The 26,008-nt window shown below is 38.8% G+C and overlaps 1 protein-coding gene across 1 annotated transcript in view; it reads left to right on the plus strand.

Moving 5' to 3' along the window:
* LOC124168405 (probable glutamate receptor) overlaps nucleotides 1-26,008 on the plus strand; it is a 34,051-nt gene that overhangs the window by 1,641 nt on the left and 6,402 nt on the right. Inside the window, exons 2-10 of the mRNA XM_046546622.1 lie at nucleotides 2,608-2,738; nucleotides 2,868-3,044; nucleotides 3,129-3,236; nucleotides 7,945-8,045; nucleotides 14,138-14,365; nucleotides 15,496-15,788; nucleotides 21,222-21,451; nucleotides 22,495-22,754; nucleotides 25,543-25,781. Coding sequence (XP_046402578.1) covers nucleotides 2,608-2,738; nucleotides 2,868-3,044; nucleotides 3,129-3,236; nucleotides 7,945-8,045; nucleotides 14,138-14,365; nucleotides 15,496-15,788; nucleotides 21,222-21,451; nucleotides 22,495-22,754; nucleotides 25,543-25,781 — 1,767 coding nt within the window. The remainder of the gene's footprint in view (nucleotides 1-2,607; nucleotides 2,739-2,867; nucleotides 3,045-3,128; nucleotides 3,237-7,944; nucleotides 8,046-14,137; nucleotides 14,366-15,495; nucleotides 15,789-21,221; nucleotides 21,452-22,494; nucleotides 22,755-25,542; nucleotides 25,782-26,008) is intronic.

The raw sequence follows: 26,008 nt of genomic DNA on the forward strand, positions 1-26,008 counted from the left end.
ATTGGTCCCAGGGTTTTACAGAGTAATACATATGACAAGTAAAATACATCACACGTACAAAATAAACAATCTCCTTATTTTGTGATAAGAACTCTCCTCCAAAAACTTGTTAACACTATAATAACTTTTTTCCAACAGAAAATGTATCATCTTATTTTTGAACGTAGCTCTCAAGGGAGTACATATTTTTAAAGATCATTGGCAAAAGTACACTTTTGTGGCCATGTGATTGAAATGGGCCCTTATTGCACATGGCAGTCAAGTGGCAGTATAATACTTATGAGTACAAAACCTGACTGTGTTAAGTTCCATGCCCCAAGCACTTGGCATTGGTGGTGAGTTGCGTCAATTTATCGTTTGCATATAAGCATTATTAGTAAATATACAAGGAAGGTAACATAAGGAATTTTAATTGTTTAAAATAGATAGGGTTTGCAAGTTTGGCTCTGGTGTATCTTTGCTACGTACGGGAGTTGTACCAAAAGTAGGGTTCCCAATGAGCTACAATGTTGAGGGTGCTAGGCTGAATCGCACAACTGTGCCGTGCGCAGTGGATCCCCTACTATCGAGTCTGCCCGTCCACGATTCATTGTGTTGGTCATTATTGGCTTCGCAACCGTCAACAATAAAAGTGTTCATCCCCGTTCCCACCAAATGTGTGGATTGAGTAGTAATCTGATTTCTCCACGCAAGGACGATACCGCCCTTGGAGATTCATCGGCAACTGACTGAAGTTTATTGTGAAGAGTGCATGTCCCTTCAGCATGCCCGCAAATGATGCAGGGCTTTTGTTGAGGACCGCACGGAAGTTCACAATGAAGAACAGAGTGGAAGACTGCCGGTTTTGGATGCAATGGTCCAGAAGATCAACGGTGAGCTGCTCAAAGATCAGAGGGCCACTGACTGCGAACTTGTTGAACGCATTCCTGAAGCTTCCTATGGCACAATTGAAAGAACTTTAACGGAAACGTTGGGTTATCGTAACATGCGTGCTCACTGGGTGCCCCGGATGCTGACTGACGGACACAAGGAGCAAGGGGGGCTGCGAATAGGAGAAGTTGCTGGAGTCTGTCGTCATGGGAGATGAAACGTGGTTGTTTCATTACACCCCTGAAACAAAACACTTAGGCGGCAAATGCTTCAAGAGCGATGATGAAGTCCGAGCAGAGGTCACATGTTTCCTCAATGGGTTGGCAGGAGACTTCTTCAACTTAGGGATACAAAAGCTGGAGCACCGACTTCAAAAGTGTGTCGAAAAAAATGGAGACTACATTGAAAAATAGGCAAAAGTGTAAAGTTTTCAACGATGTCAAAATTCATATGTAGCAATAGTGTGGTTTCCTATTATATTTTTATTGCCTAAAGCAAAAGATTATTACTCCTGGAGTGTGCATTTCACGCTTTGAGATTTTTAAATGATGATACATTTCTATTTTTCACGATTAAATGAAAAGTGCAAATTCTCAAGAGCGCGGAAACGCAATGGCTAAGTACGAATGGTGGGAAAAGCCTGTGTGACGTCATTCTGGTTCCCACGGCCGCCGAGTGAGGTAACCTTGGGGCGAGAATATGTGCGCCACTGCGATGCAGGCTGCTAGCAGGTAGCAGAGTAACCTGCTAGCAGGTAGTGCTTGGCTTAAATAAGGATTATCAATACCTTATCAAACGCAGGAAACTTTCCGACCATAGGCAGTTTTAATAGGTGATTATTAAGAGATGTTTCCCTGAGCTCTGTGCCTCATGCATGCATTGGCAATCTCAGACAATGCAAAACCCCTGACTACTCGTATAGAGACTAGGTCCCTGTGACGTCACGTGGAGTGGCATCGCATGGGTGCCAATCTGGCCTTTTTCGAATGCGGTTAAAATTGACCATTGCCATTCGTCTAAAATGGGATTTGTAAAACCAAATAATTTGTACATTATGAATACACTAATGGTGGGTAACGAATGCAATCAATGCATTTCGTTTTCTTTGGTGAAGTAAACTACCCCATTAACAAATTTTTCTATTTGTAAAAAATATGGGAACCTTACTTCTGGTACAATCCTCGTATTTAGCACTTCTTTTGTATTGCAAAGACTGAAAGCAGGTAATAATCCTCAAAATGATGATTCCATAACACAAATGGGATTGGAATTTCCCATCATAAACCGTTTTCAGGACATTTAAATGAACAACTTTGGCAAGATTCCTCAGAGTATAGCCACATGGAGCATAGTGAATTGGAATGGGATTCCCAATTTAAGGACTCATCTATAGCCATACCTAGAAATTTGGCACAATTAACCTTTTTTAGGGGTTGATCATTCATGTAGACATCTAACTGAGGAACTTTCTTTTTTTAAATTGAAGTAATTTTTTCTGTGCTTACGCGTAGTTTATTCAGATTAAACCACTTTTTTTTTAAGCGATAATGAGCTCTCCAAGTTTGTTTGCAGTACCTTTGGTTCTCTGTGGCTCATGGCATTATACCTACGATCCCTGTATGACTTACTTATATAATAATTTCTAAGTCCTCCTCTTCTGTCACTATAATAATATTTTAAAGGCAATATTTTCCATACCTTCACCTAGTAAATGCATGCATTATTACATTTTTTCAGGGGGCAAGCCTTCATATTTTTGGTTTACCTGTTCTACGTTGATAGCATTAGTTGCTAATCCTGCCCAAACCATAACTAGTTTAAATGTGACATCTCATCAATCAATCAATGAAAATGCAAGACAGTCAATGGTAAGTCATTGGTATTTAGGTATGTTGACCATGACATTTTTATTTGTCACCAATTCTTTTCATAAAAAGTTTTAATTGCTGTACTAATTTCTTCATGAATACCATCTCATCTATGTTCCAAAATTGCAGATACAGCTGGTTAATTTTATGAAGAAACAATTTTTCCATTTCAACTGCATTTTGGTGAATATTAATTTCTTGAAAGAGGAAATAATGGGTTGGAATCAAAGTGAGAATAATGAAGAAAACTTTGCCTCATTTCCTCAATTTTTTGTTTCCAATGACAGTTCTATCTGGATTGATGAGGTAAGTTGTACTGCATAAGTTATGAAGTGTATCATTGACTATGTAATTAAAACTCTGCTTCTTAGTTATCTCTTGCCATTCCAGATGAGTCCACACGAGTCCTGGGGAAGGCGTCATTCAGAAAGTCAACTGATAAATATCTCTAGCTATAGAAACATGTTGGGTGTGAATGTTCGTGTCACCACACTTTATGTAAGTACATAATAGCTTATTGGTCTTTCATCTCAATCCAATAAATGATGGTCCTTCAGGGTCAAAATTTTCCGTATTTTGCAATAGCCCTATCAAATGGAATGCACTGAGGAAACTCACGTTCACATGCATGTTGAGCTGTCACAGAGTTTTCTTTTGGGCCAGTTGGCGAGGTTTTTCCTCCCTGTAGATTCATATTTTGACTCCCCATTCCTGTCTTACGAAAACATGTCTCCGTAGCTGAGTAAGATTATTCCATGTGCGATTTGTCAACTTCACAGAATTGGTCTGAGTTTAAAGGAGAAAACCGTTTTTCCCCATTTTCTCATTCCCTTGTGTTTGACGGTCACTGTTGTAAGCGAAAGCTTCACAAACCTGTGTGTGTGCATGCATGAGTCCCACACGAATTTTGTTCTTTGGAGTAAATCCGTGGGGAGCGTGAGCGTGCATTTCTTAGTTGTATTTTTTGACTTCTTGCGTGATTGAGACCAACGCAGATATTTGTTCCCTCAGCCAATCTGCTAGGTGAGTTAGTTAGCTTGTGGGAGTTTGTTTTAGTGTTCTTTCAATTAAAATTGTTGTATCCACTCACGTCTTCTCTAACTTCCCCAACCTTCCCTGTTTTTCCCAGTAAGAGGATTGGACTTTAATATAACAGTTGAAAGAATTTAATTCCTCAAGGACTTCCCAGCAAGAGGCCTTGGGGAACTAAATTCTTTCTACTGTTATATGGCCGTAGAGCGTTCATTCTTTTATATTACAGTGATAATGCAGATTTTGCCATGCCAACGTTGAGTTTTTTGGTAGAAGAAAAAAGAGGAAATGTATGAGCAAGTGGAAGAGGCCCTGGGCACCTTACTCTTGTGATGTCTCCCTGTGAGAATGGAACTGCTCAAAATTCAAACTATGTATATCCTGTAGAAGGGTGAAATGCAAGCCATCTCCAAGAGCTTTTCAGTAATATAAAAGTCGGAGTTCAAATAAGCTGACAAGATTTATGATCAGTGTAACCTTCCTTTTTCATCTTGATGTATTAGATCCAAGTAACCATTGAACAACGCAATGCATACATTCTCCAATTTTCATGTATTCAATTATTTACTTGCATTTTGTTTTGGGTCAGATGAGCATAAATTCTATCTGAATTCCCTCTGCCCCATTAGGGACTTATCAATTGAAAAACATGTAATTTATTGACATCCTGAGGAGCATTAGTGATCCCCATGGCAAATGTTGAACTTTGTTGTGTGACTTTAGGAAAAAGTCCTAGATAAGTCCATTTTTCCAGAAAAAGTCTCAGTGAATGGAAAATGTCCCAAAATGTCTCCAATAAAATTCAATTAATTACTTTCCATTTGATGGAATTGGCGGATATTTGCTGTTCACACCCCATAAGTCCCCCTTTAAGGCAAGATTCCATTCACTACTTGTGTGGTTATTCGTATCATAGATCCTGTAGGCAGGCTACCCGCTCATGTCAATTGTGTTTGGTGATGCATACTCTCAAGGGGTAAGACTCAAGTTGTCGTTGCTTGCCTTCGGCACTCCTGTGTGCACATAATCTGTTTGGGGATTTTCTGGTCAGTCAAAGGCTTCAACCTGTGGCCTCTGTCCACTAGCTGCCTGATATTGTGTCTTCAAGATTACCAATACATATAAATTCTTGTTGTTGTGTCTTCAATTACCAATACTGTATGAAGTTCTTATACATTTATCATTCACACCATAGGCGGATCCAGGGGGGGGGCACGGGGGCACGTGCCCCCCCCAGACCCTTAAAAATATGCTAGATTTTTATTACGGTCCCATTATCATTGCGCTCGTTTTGTATTACGAGGTATCCTTGTGCCCCCCCCTGAACAAAATCCTGGATACGGCCTTGCTAGTGCCCCTCCCAGAAAAAAATCCTGGATCCGCCCCTGATTCACACCAATACATATATGTATGTGTTTTGGTTTTTCGGCCCAAAGTTGATCAGGTAATTGGTAAAATTGACCTTTGAGATAACTCATTTAGATTTAATTTGGCAAAAAATCTTCTTTTGATTACAAAATGATAACTCCAAAATCTTTTTGTAATATATTTTGTTTTACAAGATATTGAAATGCTGTAGAACTGAAATTTTACGATAGCATCTGCTCATTTAATATGTAATCTCAGGAATTGACGAAGATAGGACCCACACAGCACACACTCTGCTGTAAAGGCTTGGTATATAGATGGAATAAATATTCAATGGGTATACAGTGTATGTATGGGTTTTGGTGGGAGTGTAGACCTTTTGTTTATATTTAAAAAGCGTCAACAGCTAGCTCTATGGTGTCTAGCTCTATGGTGCATCTACCAAAGATGCATATGTCCTCTACACAGTATGTACTGTAGATGGATGGAAAATGGATTCTATGTACAGAATGCATGCCTTTGGCACCATATGTATATGGTTTACATAATGTGGATAGTTTGAAGATATTACACTTGAGTAATTTCCTTATTTTTTAACCTCTTCTAAATCCACCAATCTAGTCATTTTTTTCAATTTTACGCACAGTACTCTGGATAAATAAAATCCAATACAAGTAAATCAAAGAGTACAACTTCTTTTGATATTGTCTATCAAAGTAAGAGCTTTTGAAAAAACTTCATTTAGAGAAATTTTGGTTAATGACCAGAAAATTTAACAAGTTATATAAATATAATGCCTGATAGAATCCAGGTCGGGAAATCCAATGACAAAATAAAATAATGCAAGAAGTTAATTAAAAAAAAATTATTGGTAAATAATCCTTATGGGAACAAAATCTATGATATTTGTAGCAAAGCTAGTGATTGAAGAAGTTCATCAAAGGTATTAGTAGAAAATACTGGCTGATTCTCTTTCTCCTTAGATTCCATTAAACTTAAGTCAAGAATAAATATAGGTGTTATAAGAAAAAGTCAGAGTTGTTGATGTAGAAAGCCTTGAGAGCAAATACATTACTGTGCTGAGCATTTGGTGAGGGATTGTGTTAAGTATTTTCAACCCCCAGTTTGGGTTGAATTGTTCTGCTCACTGTAAAAAAGAAGGCTGTTTTATTTAGTGCTAGCGCAAGCGTAAGGCGATTGAGGGCCCTCGGGCTCAGGCTCATGATGCCCCACTTACCGGAGATTCAGGGGTCCTTCTCCCAGAAAATTTTAGGAATTTGCACACACGGAAATATTGGACAATATTCTCATAAAAAAAGATACTTAAAAGTTAATAAAAATAGCAATTGCTTAATTAAAATACTATGAAAAAAGAGAATTTCACTGGTTTCAAAATTTAATAATGTATTATGGTTCTATTATCTATTTTTTAGTGAATTTGTTCCTTGAAACTGAGCTTAAATCTTACAAACCTCTGAAATAACCATTTTGAATAACCTCTTCAGAAAAGCATCAAGTTCTCTTTTATCTTCAGACACATTATTTTATTTTTTTGTATACATAATCTTTTTACACTGAGTCTGCATACAGGGCAAAGCAACTAATGAAAACTGTGAATCTTATAATAGGGTGGTTTCCTATTATTTTTTTATTGCCTAAATCGAAAGATTATTACCCCTGGAGTGCGCATTTTACGCTCTTAGATTTTCAAATGACAATATCTATTTTTCACTATTAAACGAAAAGTGAAAAATTTCAAGTGGACGATAATGCGACGGCTAAGTAGGAATGATGGGAAAAGTCCGTGTGATGTATTCCTGGTTCCAGTTGTCAGCGTGTGAGGTGACCTTGGGGCGAGGCTTGAGCGCTGATACGACGCAGGCGCGCTTGGCTTAAATAAGGATTATTATTCCCTTATCAAACAAAGGAAACTCTCCGAACTTAGGTATTTTTAATGTGTGATTATTAAGAGATGTTTCTCTGAGCTCTGTGCCTCATGCATGCATTAGTAATCTCAGACAATGTAAAACTCCTATCTACTCATATAGAAACTAGGTCCCTATGACGTCACGTGGAGTGGAATTGCATGGGCGCCAATCTGGCCTTTTTCAAATGAGGTTAAAATTGACCATTGCCATTCGTCTAAACTGGAATTTCTGAAACCAAATAATTTTTATATTACGAATACACTAATGGTGGGTAAGGAATCGCAATCAATGCATTTCGTTTTCTTTGATGAAGGAAACTACCCTTTTGCAAAAAAACACTTTGGTTCAAGTCATCTGAATCTCTCTTTGTTCACACCTTTCATATACGCTTCATGATGCATGCAAGCATTGTGGGGGCACCCTAAACTCAAGGCCATTGGCGATTGCTGACTAGCCGACCTGCCGTTGAACCGCCACTGCCAGCGAGGGTTGAATGACTGCCCAGTTTAAAAATAGCAGTCATGAAATTACATTTCTCATCTCCAAATTGCCTATTAGAGGTCTGAAAATACACATTCAGACACATTTTAGATCAAGAAAAATGATTTTGTAGATTAGCAAAAGCCCTAAATAGATTCTGTTGTAGATAGTGTAAAATTTAGTATGTTATTGTTCACTCCATTATACAATGCAGGAAATTGAATTAATTTCGCATGCAATAATGATTCCATGCATACATGTATTTGTTGTGTAAATGTTGCCATAAGAGGTCTTGGATTTAGGAGCATAATATTTTTTATAGATTATTTTTACATTGTTCTCAATTGCTAATCCTGTAGAACATGATTTTATATATATTGTATGTATTCATGTTTCAGAATCCTCCCATGTCAATGTTGACAACCAATGGATCTTCAAAGATATTAACTGGGTACATTGGAGACATATGGCATGATATTCAGGACATTCTTAAGTTCACGTAAGTTTTTCTCTTAAAAAAATAGGAAAATGGATGCCTCCACTGCATTAACGCTCAACAATCGTACACTGAAAAAAATCCGCTCATCTAAATAGCCCTTATGATACTGGCTGAGCGGGTTTGATTCAGTGGTTGATTGTTGAGCATTTATGCAATTGAGGTATCGAAATGTCTAATTCTGTTAGAAGCGAAAATCATATTCTTTGGTTGCCAATGGGTTGCTTTGTTGATATGTTTAGCAATGAGAGCATCAAAAAACTTTTGTTTGTATTGACTCTATTTTGATAAAGCCTCTCTTGAGTTTATCTCCTATGTGAATAATAAAAAGTAACACTTTCTTAAATGAACCTTACTATGCACAAAGGTTAAGAAAACACTTAGCTGTTTCACAAAATAAATGTAAAGCTGCCAGATGATGATACGCTGTATCGAAACCGGTCGCAATATATTTTATTTTGTGAAACAGCTAAGTGTTTTCTTAACCTTTGTGCATCATGAAGGAGTTTCACCATGTTACGCCAACCACCATCGCATGAACCTTACTAATTGTTATTTTTTGTAATTAAAAGGCTACACATGTTTAATGGAGGACCCTATCAGTTATTAATCCCTTCTATGATTCCTTCCTTTTGCCTCCATTGACAATATTTTTGCATGTAGTGCAAATTATCTTATCTCCCAATCAACCCAAAAAAACGAAGGACCACTACTATGTATTTTGTACCAATTGGGTTATTCAATCTTATGCCTTGTCTAAAGTTGATGCAAGACCTAAGGAGGCTGAATGTGATTCTACAATGAGCATTATCTGTAAGCAATTAGAAAGGGTTAAGTCCAATCCTTATAACTAATGTATAGCCAATTTGTGTGCTGCAATGTCAGTGATGCATCCTGCCAAGTGGGTGATACGTAGTGCAGTTGACCGCAGCAGTATATCCAAGAAGTGAAAACTAAAGGCAAGGCTCTGTGTGTACAAAGTATGCAATTAAGTGGTGAAGTAAAAAGTTTATATAGAATTCACTGAGCTGTATAGTATACGTTATATTATTGAATTTGATGTTTTCTAGGAAAACATAGTTAGAATTTAAGTTTTCCAAGTAGGTAAAACCAAATACCCTTCTAAAGACCCTATTTCTGGGGAAAGAAATTTAAAAGGGACACAAAGATGTAATGAGGGTAAAATAAGATCTTTGAGACAATAAAAAATACCGTATATGCCTGAATATAGTCCCCCCTTTTTTTCCAAAAATGCCTGTGGTAAAAGTAAAGGGAGGACTATATTCAAATGCGTTTATTTAACTTTTCCCGAAACTGAAGCCTCAAAATTAGAAGGGGGGACTATATTCGGAGAAATACGGTAAATTTTGAAAAATAGCGCAGAAAACTTGTGCAGTATTAAGAAAATGATGAAAACACAAATGTTGATTGTGAACCATTGCACCAAAACTCGTTTCAATCTGCTCTTTGAGTTTAAATTTTTTTCTTGAAGCCCATGTCTCTCACTCGAGATAAGATTTTGAAAGAAATCTCATCGGACAAAAAACTTAGCGTAGTCTTTGGGGCAAAAACAGAATGTAGTCTGTTGGTGATAATCCTGATTAAAATAAAGAAAGCATAAAGCATGCGAATTCTGGAACTTGGATAGTTAAGTGGTAATGGTCCGTGATTTTCCAGGCCACTGTGAAGACCACTAGTCTGCGGTTCGATTCCTGGTCTTGGAGGATTCTTTTTCATGGCATTTCATGTATATTTCACCGCCATGCACCCTGTAGATTTTGATATATGTACTTATTACACATAGATTCATAGCTAAACAATTTTTTAGTTATTAGGCAATGAATGTTGTGATCTTGTTATGCAGTTGCATAAAAATGATGCACGAACATGAACAATTGGTTAATCAAGCCTGAGAGAGCATTATTTTGTAAAATAACTATGGCATTGTTCAATTCCAAGTATCTACCCTCACTTTTCTTTTTACGATGGATGGATGTGACTTATGGGGTCAAAACTTTCATGATCCTCGAGTCATCAGCCTGAAGATTAGTTGCTGCTCTCCACTCAATTCTCCTCTTGGATAATCTTTTTACAACCTCATGCATACATACATAATTCTTCTGCTTCAAACCCCTCATGACCTTATCTTTGAATCTCGACAAAGGCCTCCCTCTGCCCTTTTTCTCTTTGACCTGTCCGTCAGCGACCATTTTCAATTAGACCATCCTACATATCTCATTACATATATGGGTGATCAAGTCATCCCATTTTTTACCCACGGTTTTCAAAGGACTCCTCTCATACCTTTTTCAGAACTTCCACATTGCTCACGTGATCAATGCATTAGACCTTTATCCCTTAACCGGTGAAGTGCGGTCTGAGAGACTGCTGCATTTCAAAAATTATGAATATTTTCAAAATTGCTGTTTCAAAATATCTATAATCCTCGTGAGCATCATAATTTTGTATGATATCGAATAGAGATGGGTCGAATAGCAGATTTCTCGAACTCGAATATTGAATTCGAATATTAACCTTTTCCCTACTAAAGACGCATATATACATGTGGACGTTTCCTGACCCGGGAAATGAAAGCCGTATATTTACGTGTGAGATTTTCCTGGCCAGGAGAACGAAAGCCGTATATAGCTCTCTAGCTCTCCCCCTTTTAGGACGGTCGCTGGTTTACGTCGTCTTTGTCTCGGGACCCAACGCTGTGGGGTTTAGGATTTACCCTTGGAATCCGGGAGCAGGTACCCGGACCCATCGTCTTTTATAACCACTCTTAGCGGTAAGGGACAGCGGTCATACATTTGTGTATCCAGAAAGCTTTCGAAATAAATATTTGTTCATTTCTTAAGAAAAATGAACTCAGAATTGAATTATTTGTCTTTATGAACAGTGTTTACAATTTTTAAACAAAATTCTGCGATAAATATTAACATATACATATGTCGAGTTATGTATGAACATCAACATGGAAATTGTTGCTGCATTAAATGCGTTAATATTGACCTTAGAACTTTGTTTAAAATTTGACATTGCTCAGAAAAAAATGAGGAATTCAATTCAAAGTCTGCAATTTACGTGCAAGCAATAATTATCCACATGTTAAATACATATAAGCAATACATACACCCTGTGCTTTTTGCTGGGGCCTTTTGTTTGATTTCGGAGAGGAGGAAAGCATCGTAGGAGGAGGGGCTGAGGGCTGATGGATGGAGGGGCTAGCGGATTTTGAGAATTGTGCTATGTAGTTACCTCGGTAGTTACTATCCCATGGCACTGAGTTTCTCCTGGTGGGGGATACAGGGGATTTTCGGATGTTTTCACCCGATCATTTTCGGTTCCCCACGTCGTACTCTTTTCACCACTCTAATCCGAAAATTTGATGTAGTTCGTCAATTTGCCTAAAACGGCACTGCATGCACTAAGCAACTACAGTTCTCTACATTTTTCCGAGTCAACTACCAATGACGTGCGTGCGACAGTGTATGACGTGAAATTCAAAGTATTCGAGGTATTCGACGTGGTACGTTTAGTATAATTATTCGAGATCTCTAATATCGAAAACTTTCTAGTATTCGAGTATTTGTTGATGCTATTCGCACATCTATAATATCGACATAACACTCTTAAAAAAATTCAATGTTGTCATTATTTATTACTGAAAATTTGCAACTTAATTTGATTAGCGGTCTGTGAGACCTCACGTCACTAAATTGGAAAAATAAACGATAAACGTAATGCTGGTGGAAATAATTCAAAAAGTTGTTAAAAACAATTGTTAGAGATCTAGATTCTTAGAGGGATTTATCAATAATAATAATTAGTGATGGGTCGGTTCGATTCTTCGATTCCTCGATTCTTGGCCAAGAACCGGAATCGAAAATGAGTACTTGCCAAGGTGAAAAATGGATTCGATTCCAGTAGTAATTCAAACCACTAATTTTTATATGACCGCATTTCCAACAGTCATTTGAATTTTTAGGTCACGTAATCATAATAACAAAACACATTGCATTTAGATTCTAAGTGGCACACAACTTCCGGAGGAGCAAATGCAGACTACGGAGCCTTTGACAGGTATATACAGTGATGCATTTGGAAAAGTATCCAAAGTCACCGTAGCATACACTGTTGAAGCTGAAGTGGAAGCTTATTTATCAGAGATGAATGCACCACCAAATTCCTTCCCTGTGAAATACTGGAAGACCGGCATCTCCTACCCAAGGCTGAAAGTACATAGTAGCGAAGATGCTTTGCTTGCTGAGCAAAAATTTTAAATATGTAAAAGGGGATTAAATTTGTGAGACATTATTGATAATAATAAGATATTTAGAATAAAAGATAGATATTAAAGGCGATAATTTTATTTTAAATTTAAGCATGAGTGCTAATATTCTAAAGTAATACCTATGTGGTATCACCACTTTTTGGTTATCTTCTGTTTTGAAATTTAGCTATTATATTTTAATTATATAGTGATGATATGATAGACGCTTTTGTCAACTGATTCTTTCTCAGAGTAATAATTGTTTAAGTGGTTGTCTGGTTGCCTGATATTAAGTGATATTTTTCTTGGAGTCTATGGCATAAGAATCGATATCGGTAGAATTGGGATCAAAATGTCAGAATCGGAATCGGGATCGGAATCGTTAAAATTTTGGAATCGAGCCATCACTCATAATAATCATTAATTTGTAAGGAAGCATTTTTAGTTGCATAACGTGGATAACTAAGTACTCAATTTAAAAAAGTACAATAATAATAACTCAAGTGTTTTTGATATGAGTTTTTTGATCCTGTTTCAAATAACAATTTTTATTGAAAAATTGGTTCGTATTGGGAATGCATACTATTAAATATAAGTTTTAGCATAGTGGAGCAGTCAAAGAAAAATTAAACTAAGCAATAAAAAAAAGACTTAGCAACGTTTTATGAATTTTTGCTTTTTTGCTGTCTCCCAGACTGGTAGTATAACAAGAATTACACGTCAGTGGTTAAGGGTTATCATCCTTTGGTAATACCACATCTTGTAAGCTTCCAAACTTGATATCTCCTCTGCTGTCATTGTCCATGCTTCGCTACTATAAAAAAGCAAGCTCCAAGTATAAGTCATAATGAATTGCTTCCTTATATCAGCGTCCCAGCTGTTGAGAGACTCCTCTTTTCAAGGAACCTCTTAGTGTGGACTACGCTACTGCTTAATCCTTCTTGCTTCGCCCATTACTGGACACTCGGCTACCCGACAGAATTCCTCCTCCTCCTCAAGTTTATGGATCAAAACTGTTTTTACAAAATATTATATGTGAGGAGTAGATATTTCTTTAGCTGTTGATTCTTGATGGGCAAGCTCCTTAATTTAGTTACTCATAATAGGGTAGTTTCCTTCATCAAAGAAAGCGAAAGGCATTGATTGTGATTTGTTACCCACCATTAGTGTATTCATTATATACAAATTATTTGGTTTTTGAATTCCCAGTTTAGACGAATAGCAATGGTCAATTTTAACTGCATTTGAAAAAGGCCAGATTGGCGCCCATGCGATGCCACTCCACGTGACGTCACAGGGACCTAGTTTCTATGCGAGTAGATAGGAGTTTTACATCGTCTGAGATTACCAATGCATGCACGAGGCACAGAGCTCTGGGAAACATCTCTAAATAATCACCTATTAAAATTGCCTATGGTCGGAAAGTTTCCTTCGTTTGTTAGGGTAATAATAATCCTTATTTAAGCCAAGCGCTACCTGCTAGCAGGGTACTCAGCTACCTGCTAGCAGCCTGCATCGTATCAGCACTCAAAGCCTCGCCCCAAGGTCACCTCACACGCCGACAGTGGGAACCAGAATGACGTCACACGGCGTTTTCCCAGCATTCATAATTAGCCGTCGCGTTTTTGTGTGCTTGAAAATTTTCACTTTTCACTTAATCGCTAAAAATAGATATCGTCATTTAAAAATCTAAAAGTGTGAAATTCGTACTCCACGAGTAATAATCTTTCGACGTAGGCAATAAAAAAATAATAGGAAACCACCCTATTTGGACCTGAGTTGATGACTGCGTGTAGTAAATGTTAATTTCCTTCATCAGCTATTCCATGCACACTTCTGAAGAAGACAATTGGTCAATTGGTCACCATTCCGAGTGTTGCCAACCCAATGAAGGCAGGATAGAATGCAATGCCGCCAACTGTCGCACTTGGGTTGACCTGGTGGGGCTGTTGACAAGAGGCGAGGCAGACGTAGTGGCTACGCCATTGACTCCCACCGCAGGGAGACTGCAAGCCATACACTTCTCATCACCGATTTTATTCTCCAGGTAACTGCTGTCATTGATTACTTGTATTTCATATGGTTCCTCTGAGAAGTGAAGTGTAGATTATGTGAAAATACCAAAACATACCATTCTTATCATAATCTCCTCATCTAATAAAGTGTTAATTTAGTAAAATATGAATGGAAGAGAATTAAAAAATCCATTTTTTACAAGATGTTTCTGATAATGTTTGGTTCTGAGTTATAGCACATTTGACCCTCGGCTTGTCTTGTTATGATTTGGAATGCTGGTAGCTGTGTTGCATCTCACTGATGCCATTTGGGTTTGGCTAAATTATATACATGGATACAAAAGAATTAACCTAAACGCATAATATAACGACTCTGAGGTGTAAAATTTCTGCAATCCTAAGCGCGATGAAAATTGTGGCTGACCTAATATGGCCATGAATTTGGTAGCTTAGTTTTGAAGATTTTTTAATACTATTGTCAGTAATATTAATCACGTTTTCTCTGTTTTCAATCTGTCATCGAATCAAAAATTGGACACTTTCATTTTCCTTGGAACACCCTACTATTTTTGGTCCTCTGGCTTGGTATCCAATCTTTGAGTTGAATTGAGTTTCCTATATTGCGCAGGTGGTGCTTTGATTTGTTGTGGAACTAACTCTTAACACCTGTATTTGCAGTTGTTATTTCTGCTGTCACCTGTTAAATAGGTGACCACAATTACTTTCAATTTCTATTATTAATGGCACACAACTCTGATGAGAAATGCCTCGTAATACTCAGCGTCTGACATGAATGGACTTCTTGGGTTTACAATGTCCGTATTTTTTTCTATCTTAATCTTAAGTACTGCTCCTTGATTTTTGCGAATAAAAATGTTTGTTACTTCATGTCGTTTATATTTATCACACGATTTTTAGAATATGTGGCGTTACTTACGATTTCTTCCTCAATTTTTGATAGTGTTTGAATCTTATGTTTACATTTAAAAAACCACATGCAATGATTAGATTGTGGAAATTCGCATTTGCAAACTTTTGTGTGTAGGAATTCTATTGCATTCATTTACAAACAACCTGTCAAAATTACTTTTATATGTTTCTTTAAGTTCAATTCAAGGGAGTATCTAACTAATTCCTGGAACTACTTTTTTTATATTTACAGTGAGCAGTTATTCATTCGTTTGAAAGCGAAGCCACCGGTCAGCTATGAGTTTTATTTGCAACCTTTCTCATCTTATATGTGGACTACGATTACAATCATTTTTATCTGTATATTGCCCATGATGCATGCTTTATTTTCCTGGCTATCTCCAAGTTCTCATTACCTCAATATTCCCAGTGATATGCTGGATGGTCTTGAGCATAAGAATTATCATGATCTGCCAAAGAGCTCAAAAATAGTGGACTCCATCTCGCATTGGCTGATGGAGTCATTTGGAATATGCTGCCAACAAGGTGAGAATATAAATATATGTCAAGAAGAAGGTCAAATATTAATGCTCTTGATATTATGTCATTGAACTGCATTTATAGTAATTAATATCTTAGTTGTTACGTTCAACTTTGATTATTTCATTTCTGGTTCTTATGGAGCTTTCTGAAATGCATATGTTATCATAAAATAATTTTAGTTACCAATGTTGTACTTGGAAACTCATATGGTTAACCATCATAATGAAATTCTGAAATCCTCATTGAGGGATGACAGTAACTGCAGTGTTCGTACAGTTGATGCATTATTCAGGCAGGTATGGAATAATAATTTTGTGTAATATAATAGCATAAATTTTACAGCATGCCAGTGGTATTTTTTGGAAATGTCTTTTTTTTCAAAAATTTCATTGAATTCCATACAAATTTGAGTTCCACTTATTTGGTTGTTGACCCAGGCACAGTATTCATGCATAGGCACATTTCTTTAGCCTGCATTTGACTGGGGTATCAGAGATCCTCTTGGAGAGGCCAGTCTTCACTCCGGAACTGGTCTTCTTGTCGGCCGGTTTTAGCATGATGACTTTGATATTGGTCCCAAAGACCAGATATTCGGAGAAGCTTTTCTTTTTGAAGAGGGCTCATGCCTAGGTCCTGAAGACTTCTTTTAGTGGTTTCATGCTTGTAGTCCTCCACAATATCTGGTAGTGTGGAGTCCGCTCAACCTAAAGAGTTCTTCTGTTACTGAAGGCCAAGATGTACTGAAGAGACTTGTTGGTGATGCTGCTCCATGCTGGGAATGGGCCAGATCAGTGTCTGGTGAAGCTGGAGTCAGTATTTGAGGTTGCGAGATGTTTCCAATCAGGACGGACTGCTGCTGGCAATGAACCTCAAGATGGTGGCATTGTGTCAGGCGTGATGCTTCATGAAGAGGCGGTTGTTGAAGTGGACACCCGAGTACCCCAAGGAATCCTGCCATAGAACTTCCCTCACTTCCACAAGTTGTTTGCCTGACGTGTATTCTTGCAAAGAGATGAGTTTTCCTCTTTTTCTAACTGAAGTGGCATATCTCGTACCAGGACACCGGCTAATCAGTGGCTTATTTCAGATAGGTCACCAGCATGCTGCAGGTAGATAATCTGGCCTGCAGCTCTGGAATGTAAGCTTAAAGGGCCACCAACATGTTGGGCCCAAAGTGTCTTGGGATGTCCACCATGTAGATATTGAATAAGAGTGAGGAAGGTAGGTTTCCCTGGGGAACACCAGCTCTTATTTTGTGTTAAAGCTGCTGGCTCCCATGCCGCAGTGAACCCTCTCTCCTGCAGCCAATAATAAAAACGGTCTGCAATCCACAAGGTCCATCTCTGGAATTCAAAGCATGTCAGCTTCAGTGGGAGGTCCTCGTGCACGCATTATCAAATGGCTTGCTGATGTCAAAGGGGACTCCAACCATGTGATATTTAAGGTTGAAGCCCTCAATGATGAAATTGATCAGGCAAGTGACTTGGTGGGTTGTAGATAGCTCACTCTGGAATCCGCATTGAAGAGGTGGCAGGATTCTGAAATTCTCTTTGGTGTCTTATAAGCTGTGATGTTCCTCAGCTGAATCAGCAGCTTGCCCTGCTTAGGAACACTGGTAATAGGTGCTTGTTTCTATTGTTATAGAAAGTAAACCATGGAAATTTAGGCATAGTCTTAATCCGACATTCATAATTCCTTCAAGTCTTGGCAATTTCCTCCTCCAGTCGGCCCTGGAAAGAGCAGTATCATAATTGTTTGGCTGTTGTTCTGCTTTGGGTTGCTGGTCCAGGTTGAGTCTCCGGTTCCAATGCACTTTCCCATGGTGGAAGTGTTACCCTCTCCATAAAAGGGTTTGGAGTGCCTGCAACTGTTAGAGAGGGAGAGAATTCCTCTAAATAATTGCCTCGCCTTGGCCTTTGTGGAGCGAATCTCTCAGATTGAAGTTTGGAGTGAAGCTTCCTCTGTCACCTTGTCACTCTATAGTGGGAGCACCACCTTCCAGGTTGAGCATGGAAAGCTTTTTGCCCCAGTACTTCTGGTGGAATGTGGTGATCAAGTCATGTAAGCAATGTCTTGTCACATCCTTCAGAGCCTTGTAATTGGAGTCCCTGGAGTATTGCAATCTCCACCAGAGATGGTCCTTCATTCTGATGGCTTCTAGGATGTGTGGCAGCAGAGTAAGGTGGTTAACTCTCTGGAATCGTCTCACCGGAATGTATTTCTCAATCGCCTTGGAAACCACAGCCATTAGAGATTCCATGTGCTTTCTCTCTGGTTACCAGCGATATCATTGGTGGTTTTTTCTTCAATGTGACTCCGGTGACTCCATGACAGAAGACAACATCCGAGTTGGCTTCACCGCAGTCCTTCACGATGTGTTCTGGCTGCAGCACAGGGTGTCGGCTATGATGGAAGACCATCGGATTGTGGTCACTCTGTACGCAGCACCTGGATGATCCTAGGGGTCTAAGTCATCAGCAGATTGCGAACCACAATGTCGAGTACATCACCTTTGGAGTATGTTAGTGTGCTTGTCACAGAGACAGCATGCTGCTTGGCAGCATTATCATATCCGCTGGTCTTTTTTTGTTAATCTCCCTGGAATTTTCAATGTGTGTGTGCTTTGCATTGAAATCTTAAAGAGCAATGGTGTCATTGTTTTAGTTAAACAAAGTGCTCAAATCTCCATCGTGCAATATTGCATTTACCCCAGGTGTTCTATTTTTCCTGTCCCCGGCATTTTGAATGTTTAGGTGGGGAACTGACTTCTTCTTGTCAGTCTTCTTCAGGTGGTTCACAGCTTCAGCAGCCTCATCCGAAACTGACTCTCACGAGTCGGCATTTGTGCCTGCTTGGTCGGCTTCTTCTTCTGGTGGCTACTCTGTTGCTGGTTAGCTCTCCTCTGTCTCCCTCCAGCATTGACAGTGCACTCAGTGGAGTATGCTGACTGTTGCTCTTTGGGTAGGCAGAGCAATGCTTCCTGACTGCATTCCTGAACTACTTGGCATCTTGAGCAGTGCAGACAGCGAGGAGTAACCATTCAAAAATATGAGCTGTAGTGGAAGCGGGCACATCAGAATAGCAGTTGTGGGTCCTTGTACTTAAATAGTGCAACATGCCTATTAAGTGCAGTGTCTTGATGTCAGCGACCTGCCACGTGGGAGATGTCCAATTGTTAGCAACAAAAACATGTGCAGAGAGAGTGTCCAATTGGTGCCAGAAAAGTCAAAATACTTAGCAGTCTAAATTAAAAACGTAAGCAAACCGAGAAGCAGGATGAAATTGATTCTTAAATCAACCACCTGATGTTCTAACACTACCCTGCGCTTCACATTTCGTTACTGTCAATAGTTTGCATTATTTCCGTTCACACTATATGGTGCAAGTATAGCACTAGTAAGGGAGTAGGGTACAAGGGAGAAAGGGAACAAGGGAATGAGTGCATACTCAGGGATGCCGACTGACAAAAAATATTGGGGGGGCCCAAACCGGGGATCTTACCCCGGGAAATTTTCTAAGTAGTGAGTTTTAAGTTTTTTAAGCATTTTACAAGAGTCATGTGATCAACATGAGAACCCTGATTAATCAAATCTCGATATCAGGACACTACGGGGAAAATTGACAAGCCTGGCACATTTTTTCCTCACACCCATAACAGGTTTTTGAGTGGGCTTGGGCCCCCTCAAGCCCCATGGAGTCGGCGCCTATGTGCATACTATGTGGATTGGAAATCGGCCGTTGTTTTACCCGGTCAGTTTCCTTATTTATCCTTTCCCCTTACTTCCGAGAGGTAACCCTTCAAGCTGCCTCGTGTGCTGGGTGTTGATTCCCATGGTGTGGAGGTCATCCTTGGAGTTGTGGTGAGGTGACAGGCCATGGATGATGAATGCTGTGGTCTTCTCTTCTCAGGGGGCCCACGTTGAGATGTGTGGCTTTTCGGTGTTTACTGAGTGATGCATTGCTACGAACTCCTCCAGGTTACGTAGTAGAATCTGTGATGATGAGTTGGAGAAGTATGGGATGGTGAACTTTAGCTCCTTCACTGTATCCTTAATCAACGTCCTTAGGGCCTTCAGCTCTTAGTGGTTATAAATAATGAGGCATGGTGAATGTTTTGACAATGTTGGCTCAGCAGCAGCACTTGATGTCACTGAAACAGCCCTTATGGAGGCTGTGCAATGTACTCATTTAAAGCCTCTGTGACTTCCATGGCATCTTTCTTTGTGCTCGGAGTTTGTGGAAGAGAAGGCTCCCTCTTCAGTCAGTGGTGCAAACTTGCTCCTCAATTTAAGGATGAATGACTCCTGTGAGGCGTGGATTTGCTTGATACTGGTGATGTCAAGGGGTATACATATATGAAATGCATTAGGCTCCACCATCCTCTATATAAATTGTGGACATGTCTATTGTTGGTTGTCTATGAGTCCAACTTGCATTTAGTACCCTTTTCATAATACCAAAGTATTCTGTGATCCAAAGTTGTATTCAAAACGGTCACAAATTTTACAGGAGAGTAAGACTGTTCCAGACCAGCAGAGGTCATGTTGGTATAACTTTTGTTTTGGCATCAAGCTGAAATGCCATTGATGCCAAAAGTTATGTATTCATTCCCATTATGCATCCAATGCAGTCCTATATCAGCAATGATAGTATAGACTTTTGAAACCTGTGACCAGTTTGAAATGCAGTTGTTCTTCACATATTCCTAATCTACAGTAAGAGAGAAGTAGACCTTCATATGTATGCATTTTCTTAATTTGGGATATGTTTATATAAGATTTATTTTCCTCCACTTGTCAGGATTAGTGACTGTTACTCTTCTGCCTCCTGTTGATAGGATTCTTCATAACAGATGTGGCTTACACTCCTGATTGAAATTTATATGTACATGTGCTATCACGGGATCCTACATTTCTTAGCTTTCCCTTCTACATCTGCCCACAGATATAGCATTGTTTGAGTGACTTCTCATCCCTGGAACTCTTGTTAATCCTTCAATGGAAAATGAGGTACAACCTTAGTTGTGCATCAGCTGAGAAAGAAGTGCCTCATCTAAGGAATTGCTTGAAAACTGATGCACTCTATTAAATGATGCCTAAATTCATGATTTTATTTTTTAGTTAACCCCTTGTTGTTTGGCATAGAAACCACAATGACATTCCTTGGTTAACATTACTTTTTTGTGATTGGACTCACTTAGTTTGGTGAGGTTCAAGTTAACTCTTAGTTAAATGGAATTAATGGTGTAGGTTTACTTTTTAACTAGTACATCTGTCAGTATCTGTGTGTTTATCAATTGAGACAATCAGTCAAAGAAGCCAGCTTTGAAAATTATGCCCGAAATCTGATCTCTGGTTTTGTTGGTTCCATCTACAACATGCTGGAAATAACCAATGTTCATATTGTAGTTAATGTTTTATGTGTATTCAATTCTAGGATTACAATTTGTGCCACAGTCACAGGCTGTCAGACTCTCACTTTATGTGACCATGTTGTCATCAAGTGTGATATATAATGTGTACTCTGGTTCATTGACATCGTTTCTGGCAGTTGAAAGACAGCTGAAGCCGCAGTTTTCCTCAATAGAAGGTTTACTGCAATCTGCTAGAGAATTAGGCCTATCCATTGGGGTGTTGGAGAACTCATCATTGATAAGCATCCTATCAGTAAGTTTATCTGAGAATCATCATTAATAATTATGTATGTATGTACTTAGTATTCCATTATTACTATGCCATTTTATACCAACTCGGACTGGAATTGACCTATTACTTCTCCAATTTTATTAAAAAATTGGTGCGCATGTTTGCCTCATCAAATAAAAAATACTATTTAAAGCTTTTTCGAAAATCTAAAAAGCAGTTGCATAGTAGCCATTTTTCAACTGTAACTGGGTATCTTCAGAGTGGCAGTTTACATGAAAACAAAATTTTCAACATCACGTTGCGCAGGAAGGAAAAAAATGTAAACAGATTTCTGTGATGCCTTCTAAGGATTTCCCCCAATTAACGTCATTATGTATATATCATTAGATACCACTTTGGCATCAGCATTTAAGCATCGGTGGCTAGAAAGATAGCCACGAATAGTGCTTTGTTTGACACATGAAATGTCTCATTAAACAACGCAGGTAAAACCTAACTGTTATAGCAAAAGTTTCTATTTTATCAACTGTTTCCCTGAAGCAGCTGTGAGAGGAATATGGAGGATTTCAAGCCTAGGTATATGTGTAAGCAGTTAGAAGGAGAACCTGCTCAAATAGGTGCAGTCACTGTCCTCCATGGTTCGGAGGGAAATGACTTAAATTTTGTTGAAGCCAGTGTAATAATAATAATAATAAAATGCCTTTATTCGGGCGAGGTTGAGACTGGAAAGTCCCCTCTTCCACCTAACCCCTAAACAATACCATCAATACCATCAATGTACAATACCATCCTCAAACAAGGATTGTGAAAGAGCCTTTTCTATGTAAGGAAATGTTTTAACAGATCTGTGGACATGTATAAAAACAGAAAACTTAGAGGCCATGTTGGAATCATTTTTTGTTTGTTTTTATTCTGCTATATTATTTACCATAATCTAGGAGCCCTACTAATGGCTGAAATACTTACTTTTTGATGCACCTTGTTTTGAAGTCCAATTAGAATTTTTTCATTCAGGCTGGTTCATATGTTATTTTTTTAATTGTAAACTATTCTCTTTTTTTCAGGAGCATAGTGCGGGTCCATACAAAGAAATATGGGATATCATTAGAAATTCTGAATCTGGTTTGGTACCAACAAGGTTTGAAGGATTTCAGAGAGCATGTGCTGAGGAATTTGTCTTTTTTACATTGAAGGCTTCGTATGAAGGATACAGGAAATTTTTACAGCCTTGTGAGTTGTACGGCATTCCAGAACCCAATCTGAACACATATGTTGGGATGAGCATAGCCAAGGGTTATGAATATGCTGACCTCATTGATAGCGTGTGAGTAAAAATGAGAAACTAGAATCATAGAATGGAAATCAATTTATTTGATGGTATATAAATAATTGTGCCTGAGAAGCAGAGGCAAATTAAGGTTGTTTACTATGGTTAGTTCACTGTTTAGGGCATCTATCAGATATGAAACCCCGTGAAATGAAAAAGGGGCATTCATTTAAACGTTAATACATGTTCATGAAACATTTATAAATAATTCATATCCCTGCCAGCACAGACCAGCGAATATCTCCTTTGCCTAGGTATATATGCAAGGGCCAGTGTGTCTCCTGTTGTAAGGAGGGCATCTCTTTGCTCTGCCTTCACCAGTGGCGGATACAGATGGGGGGCGCAGGGGGCGCGCGCCCCCCCCTTGCGGGTCCGCCTGTATTGCCGAACATTGCAAAACCACAATTGTAACTTTTTATATCATAAGATGGCATTGTGTTTTACATGTTTATAATCACTTTAAATAAAATTTTCATATACTTTACCTGTGACTTGATCATCTTTTATTACGATAAAAGTAAAGATAACTCAAGATATGTTGCGCCCCCCCCTTGAGTTTTTTCTGTATCCGCCCCTGGCCTTCACCTATTGTATGCAAAAGGGTGGTGCAGCCAAGTGTAGAGGGATGCGGTAATGAAGGATGGTTTGCACTGCCTTCAGTATGCCAATATGAGTACTTATCAAGTGAGCTGCATAGGAGCCTCCGAGATGCGCAGACCAGAACACTATCTGACTCACTTTTATTTAAATGGCCTACGCAAAGCCTGGGAAATGTTATTCTTATGGAAGAGTTACATGAAGTAGCTTCTTTATCTTGTTGCATGCCTCATTTTATGTTAAAATTCAAATTTATTTAGAATATTTTTCCTAAGAGAAAACATTAGTATTATTTAAAGCAGACTTGTAGGCAATAAATAAACAATAAAAAAATTTGTCACATCCCATAGTATTCTTATGGTGGAGTTCAAGAAGCGTTATCATTATCACCAACAATGGTCAACAATACTAAGATTGGCTTGTTGCTGCTCTCCACTCATTGTCAGTTCATCCATCAGCTAATGTTTTCACACCTACCTATTTCTTCTCTTTCACATCCTTCTTTGCCTGTGCCACATATTTTGTTCGAGGTCTTCCTTATCGGTTCTTGCCTTCCACTTGTCCCTCGACAATTGTCCTCATCAGGCCATCATGTCTCAAGATGTGACCTATAAGGTTGTTCTGTGTTCTTGTCAAGGTTTTCATGAGGCTTCCCTTCTCTCCTACTCTTCTGAGGTCTTCCTCATTTCTCACTCTGTTGATCCTCATCCTTCTTCTATACTCACTCACCACTTAGCACCACCACTCACTCTTAACCTTATGCTTCTCCACGGCTGTAATTGTCCATGCCTCACTTAAAGCACAGTCCTAATATTAGTTCTGATAAACCGTTTCCTTACTTTCATGTTTAAGTTTCCCGCTGTAAGCAGGTCTCTCTTTTGGTGGAATGCTCTCTTTGCTGGGGCTATTCTCCCATCGCTGGTGATCCTGCTTCCCAAATAACAGAATTCATCCACCTCCATCATTGTTTGCTTCTCTATTTTAATGTTAGTCTTGACTTCTTATCTTCTGTTCCATACTAATATCTTGGTTTTCATTGTGTTTTTTTCACTTGATATTCACCCATTTCCGTACCCATATTAACCAGAATATTTTTCTAATCCTTCTGTTTCTGTTATGTCATTGGCAAAACTTAAGTAGCATGCTATTTTTCTCTCCGTGGATATTCACTTCCAAAGCCTTTTCTTTGATTTCATGAATAACTTTCTCGATGTAAGCCGTGAAAATTACGGGTGACAAAGCACAGCCTTGTCTCACTCCTTTCCTAATTCTCGCTTCTTCACAGCTGGGCCCTGATTTTATCCCCACTACTTGGTTTTTGTGTAAATACTGGATGATTCGAGGAGCATCTATATTTCCAAACTCACTCTTTGTCTATCGCAAAGTGTACCCTGTACATATATATATCCTGTAACACAAAGGACTGAGGAAGAAATTTTTCCATATGTCACCTTCATTCCACGCTATAAAAAATGCCAAATTGAATTCAATTCACCTCCTGTAAAAATGTGTCTCCTATAAATACCTGAAAAATGGCATACAAAAAAACTTAAATTTTTAGGCTCTGTCAATGCTTTTCCTTCACTTTCTCCTATGCTACCTACCAGGCTTATTGACTTGACTGGAAATTTGGTCATTAGCACCTGTCTTGTGATGGCAGGTACTTGGACTTAGATAAGTACTGAACAGCTTGTAAATTCAATCCAAGATTTAAATTTTATGCTTAAGTCTTTCATTCCATACACACCATGGTGTCCCTCATTAAGTGATCACTGCAAGTAATCTGATAATTTTTACTCGATTTAACTTTAACCAGCACTGAAAATTGTAGATCTCTTTAATGATAGACTAACAAAAACTTGTAGAAATTTTCTTTCATAAATTAAAAAAACGTTATATAAATTATGCAATGCTAACTAGCTTTGTGTTTTCCTATCCCTATTCTGGAGGCGTCGACGGGCTCCTTAATCACGGTGGCATTTCCATCCTTTTTCCTCCCCATTCTACTCCCCTCCCTAGGTGACTGGGCGCATCAGTTGTATTACTGGGCTCCCAGTGCATTGCAACCTTTTAAGGACCCCCCTTGGGTCCTCATTCTCTGCCAACTAAGATCCCTCGGTGTGGGCTTTGTGGTCGATCCACGCCTAGTGACAGCTCTGATTACATGCATGGGTCTAATTGATTGCAGGCTCCTGCAGATGAATGAGGTGGGGATGCTGCAAAGACAGCGCTTGAAGTGGTGGCCCCCGTACGATACAGAGGAGTACACGTATGCAGCTGCTCAAAAGGACGCTGTGGAAACTGGAACTTCGGATCCCATCATGAAGATTACTCTCCGCCACATTACCTTTGCTCTGAAGCTTATGCTAATCGGCATTGGCCTTGCCCTCCTCATATTTATTTGTGAAACAATTTTTGCTTGGCAAGGTTGGTGCTTTTAATTTATTGTAGTCTATGTACGCTGTATATATTTAAGGTGGGGGCCAGTCCCACCATGAGGAGGAGGCAGAAGTCAAAGTTCTCTCTGCTGTATCCTGCTGAGATGCAAGAAAATTCCAACGCATGTAATTATAGGGAATCCATGATGCACATAAGAGTACAAAGTGTGGTTGAAAAGGGAGCCTTTTTTTCAATTTTATCGTTATTTTGGGACA

Source organism: Ischnura elegans, chromosome 11 (genome assembly GCF_921293095.1).
Source record: "Ischnura elegans chromosome 11, ioIscEleg1.1, whole genome shotgun sequence".
Classification (NCBI taxonomy): Eukaryota; Metazoa; Arthropoda; class Insecta; order Odonata; family Coenagrionidae; genus Ischnura; species Ischnura elegans.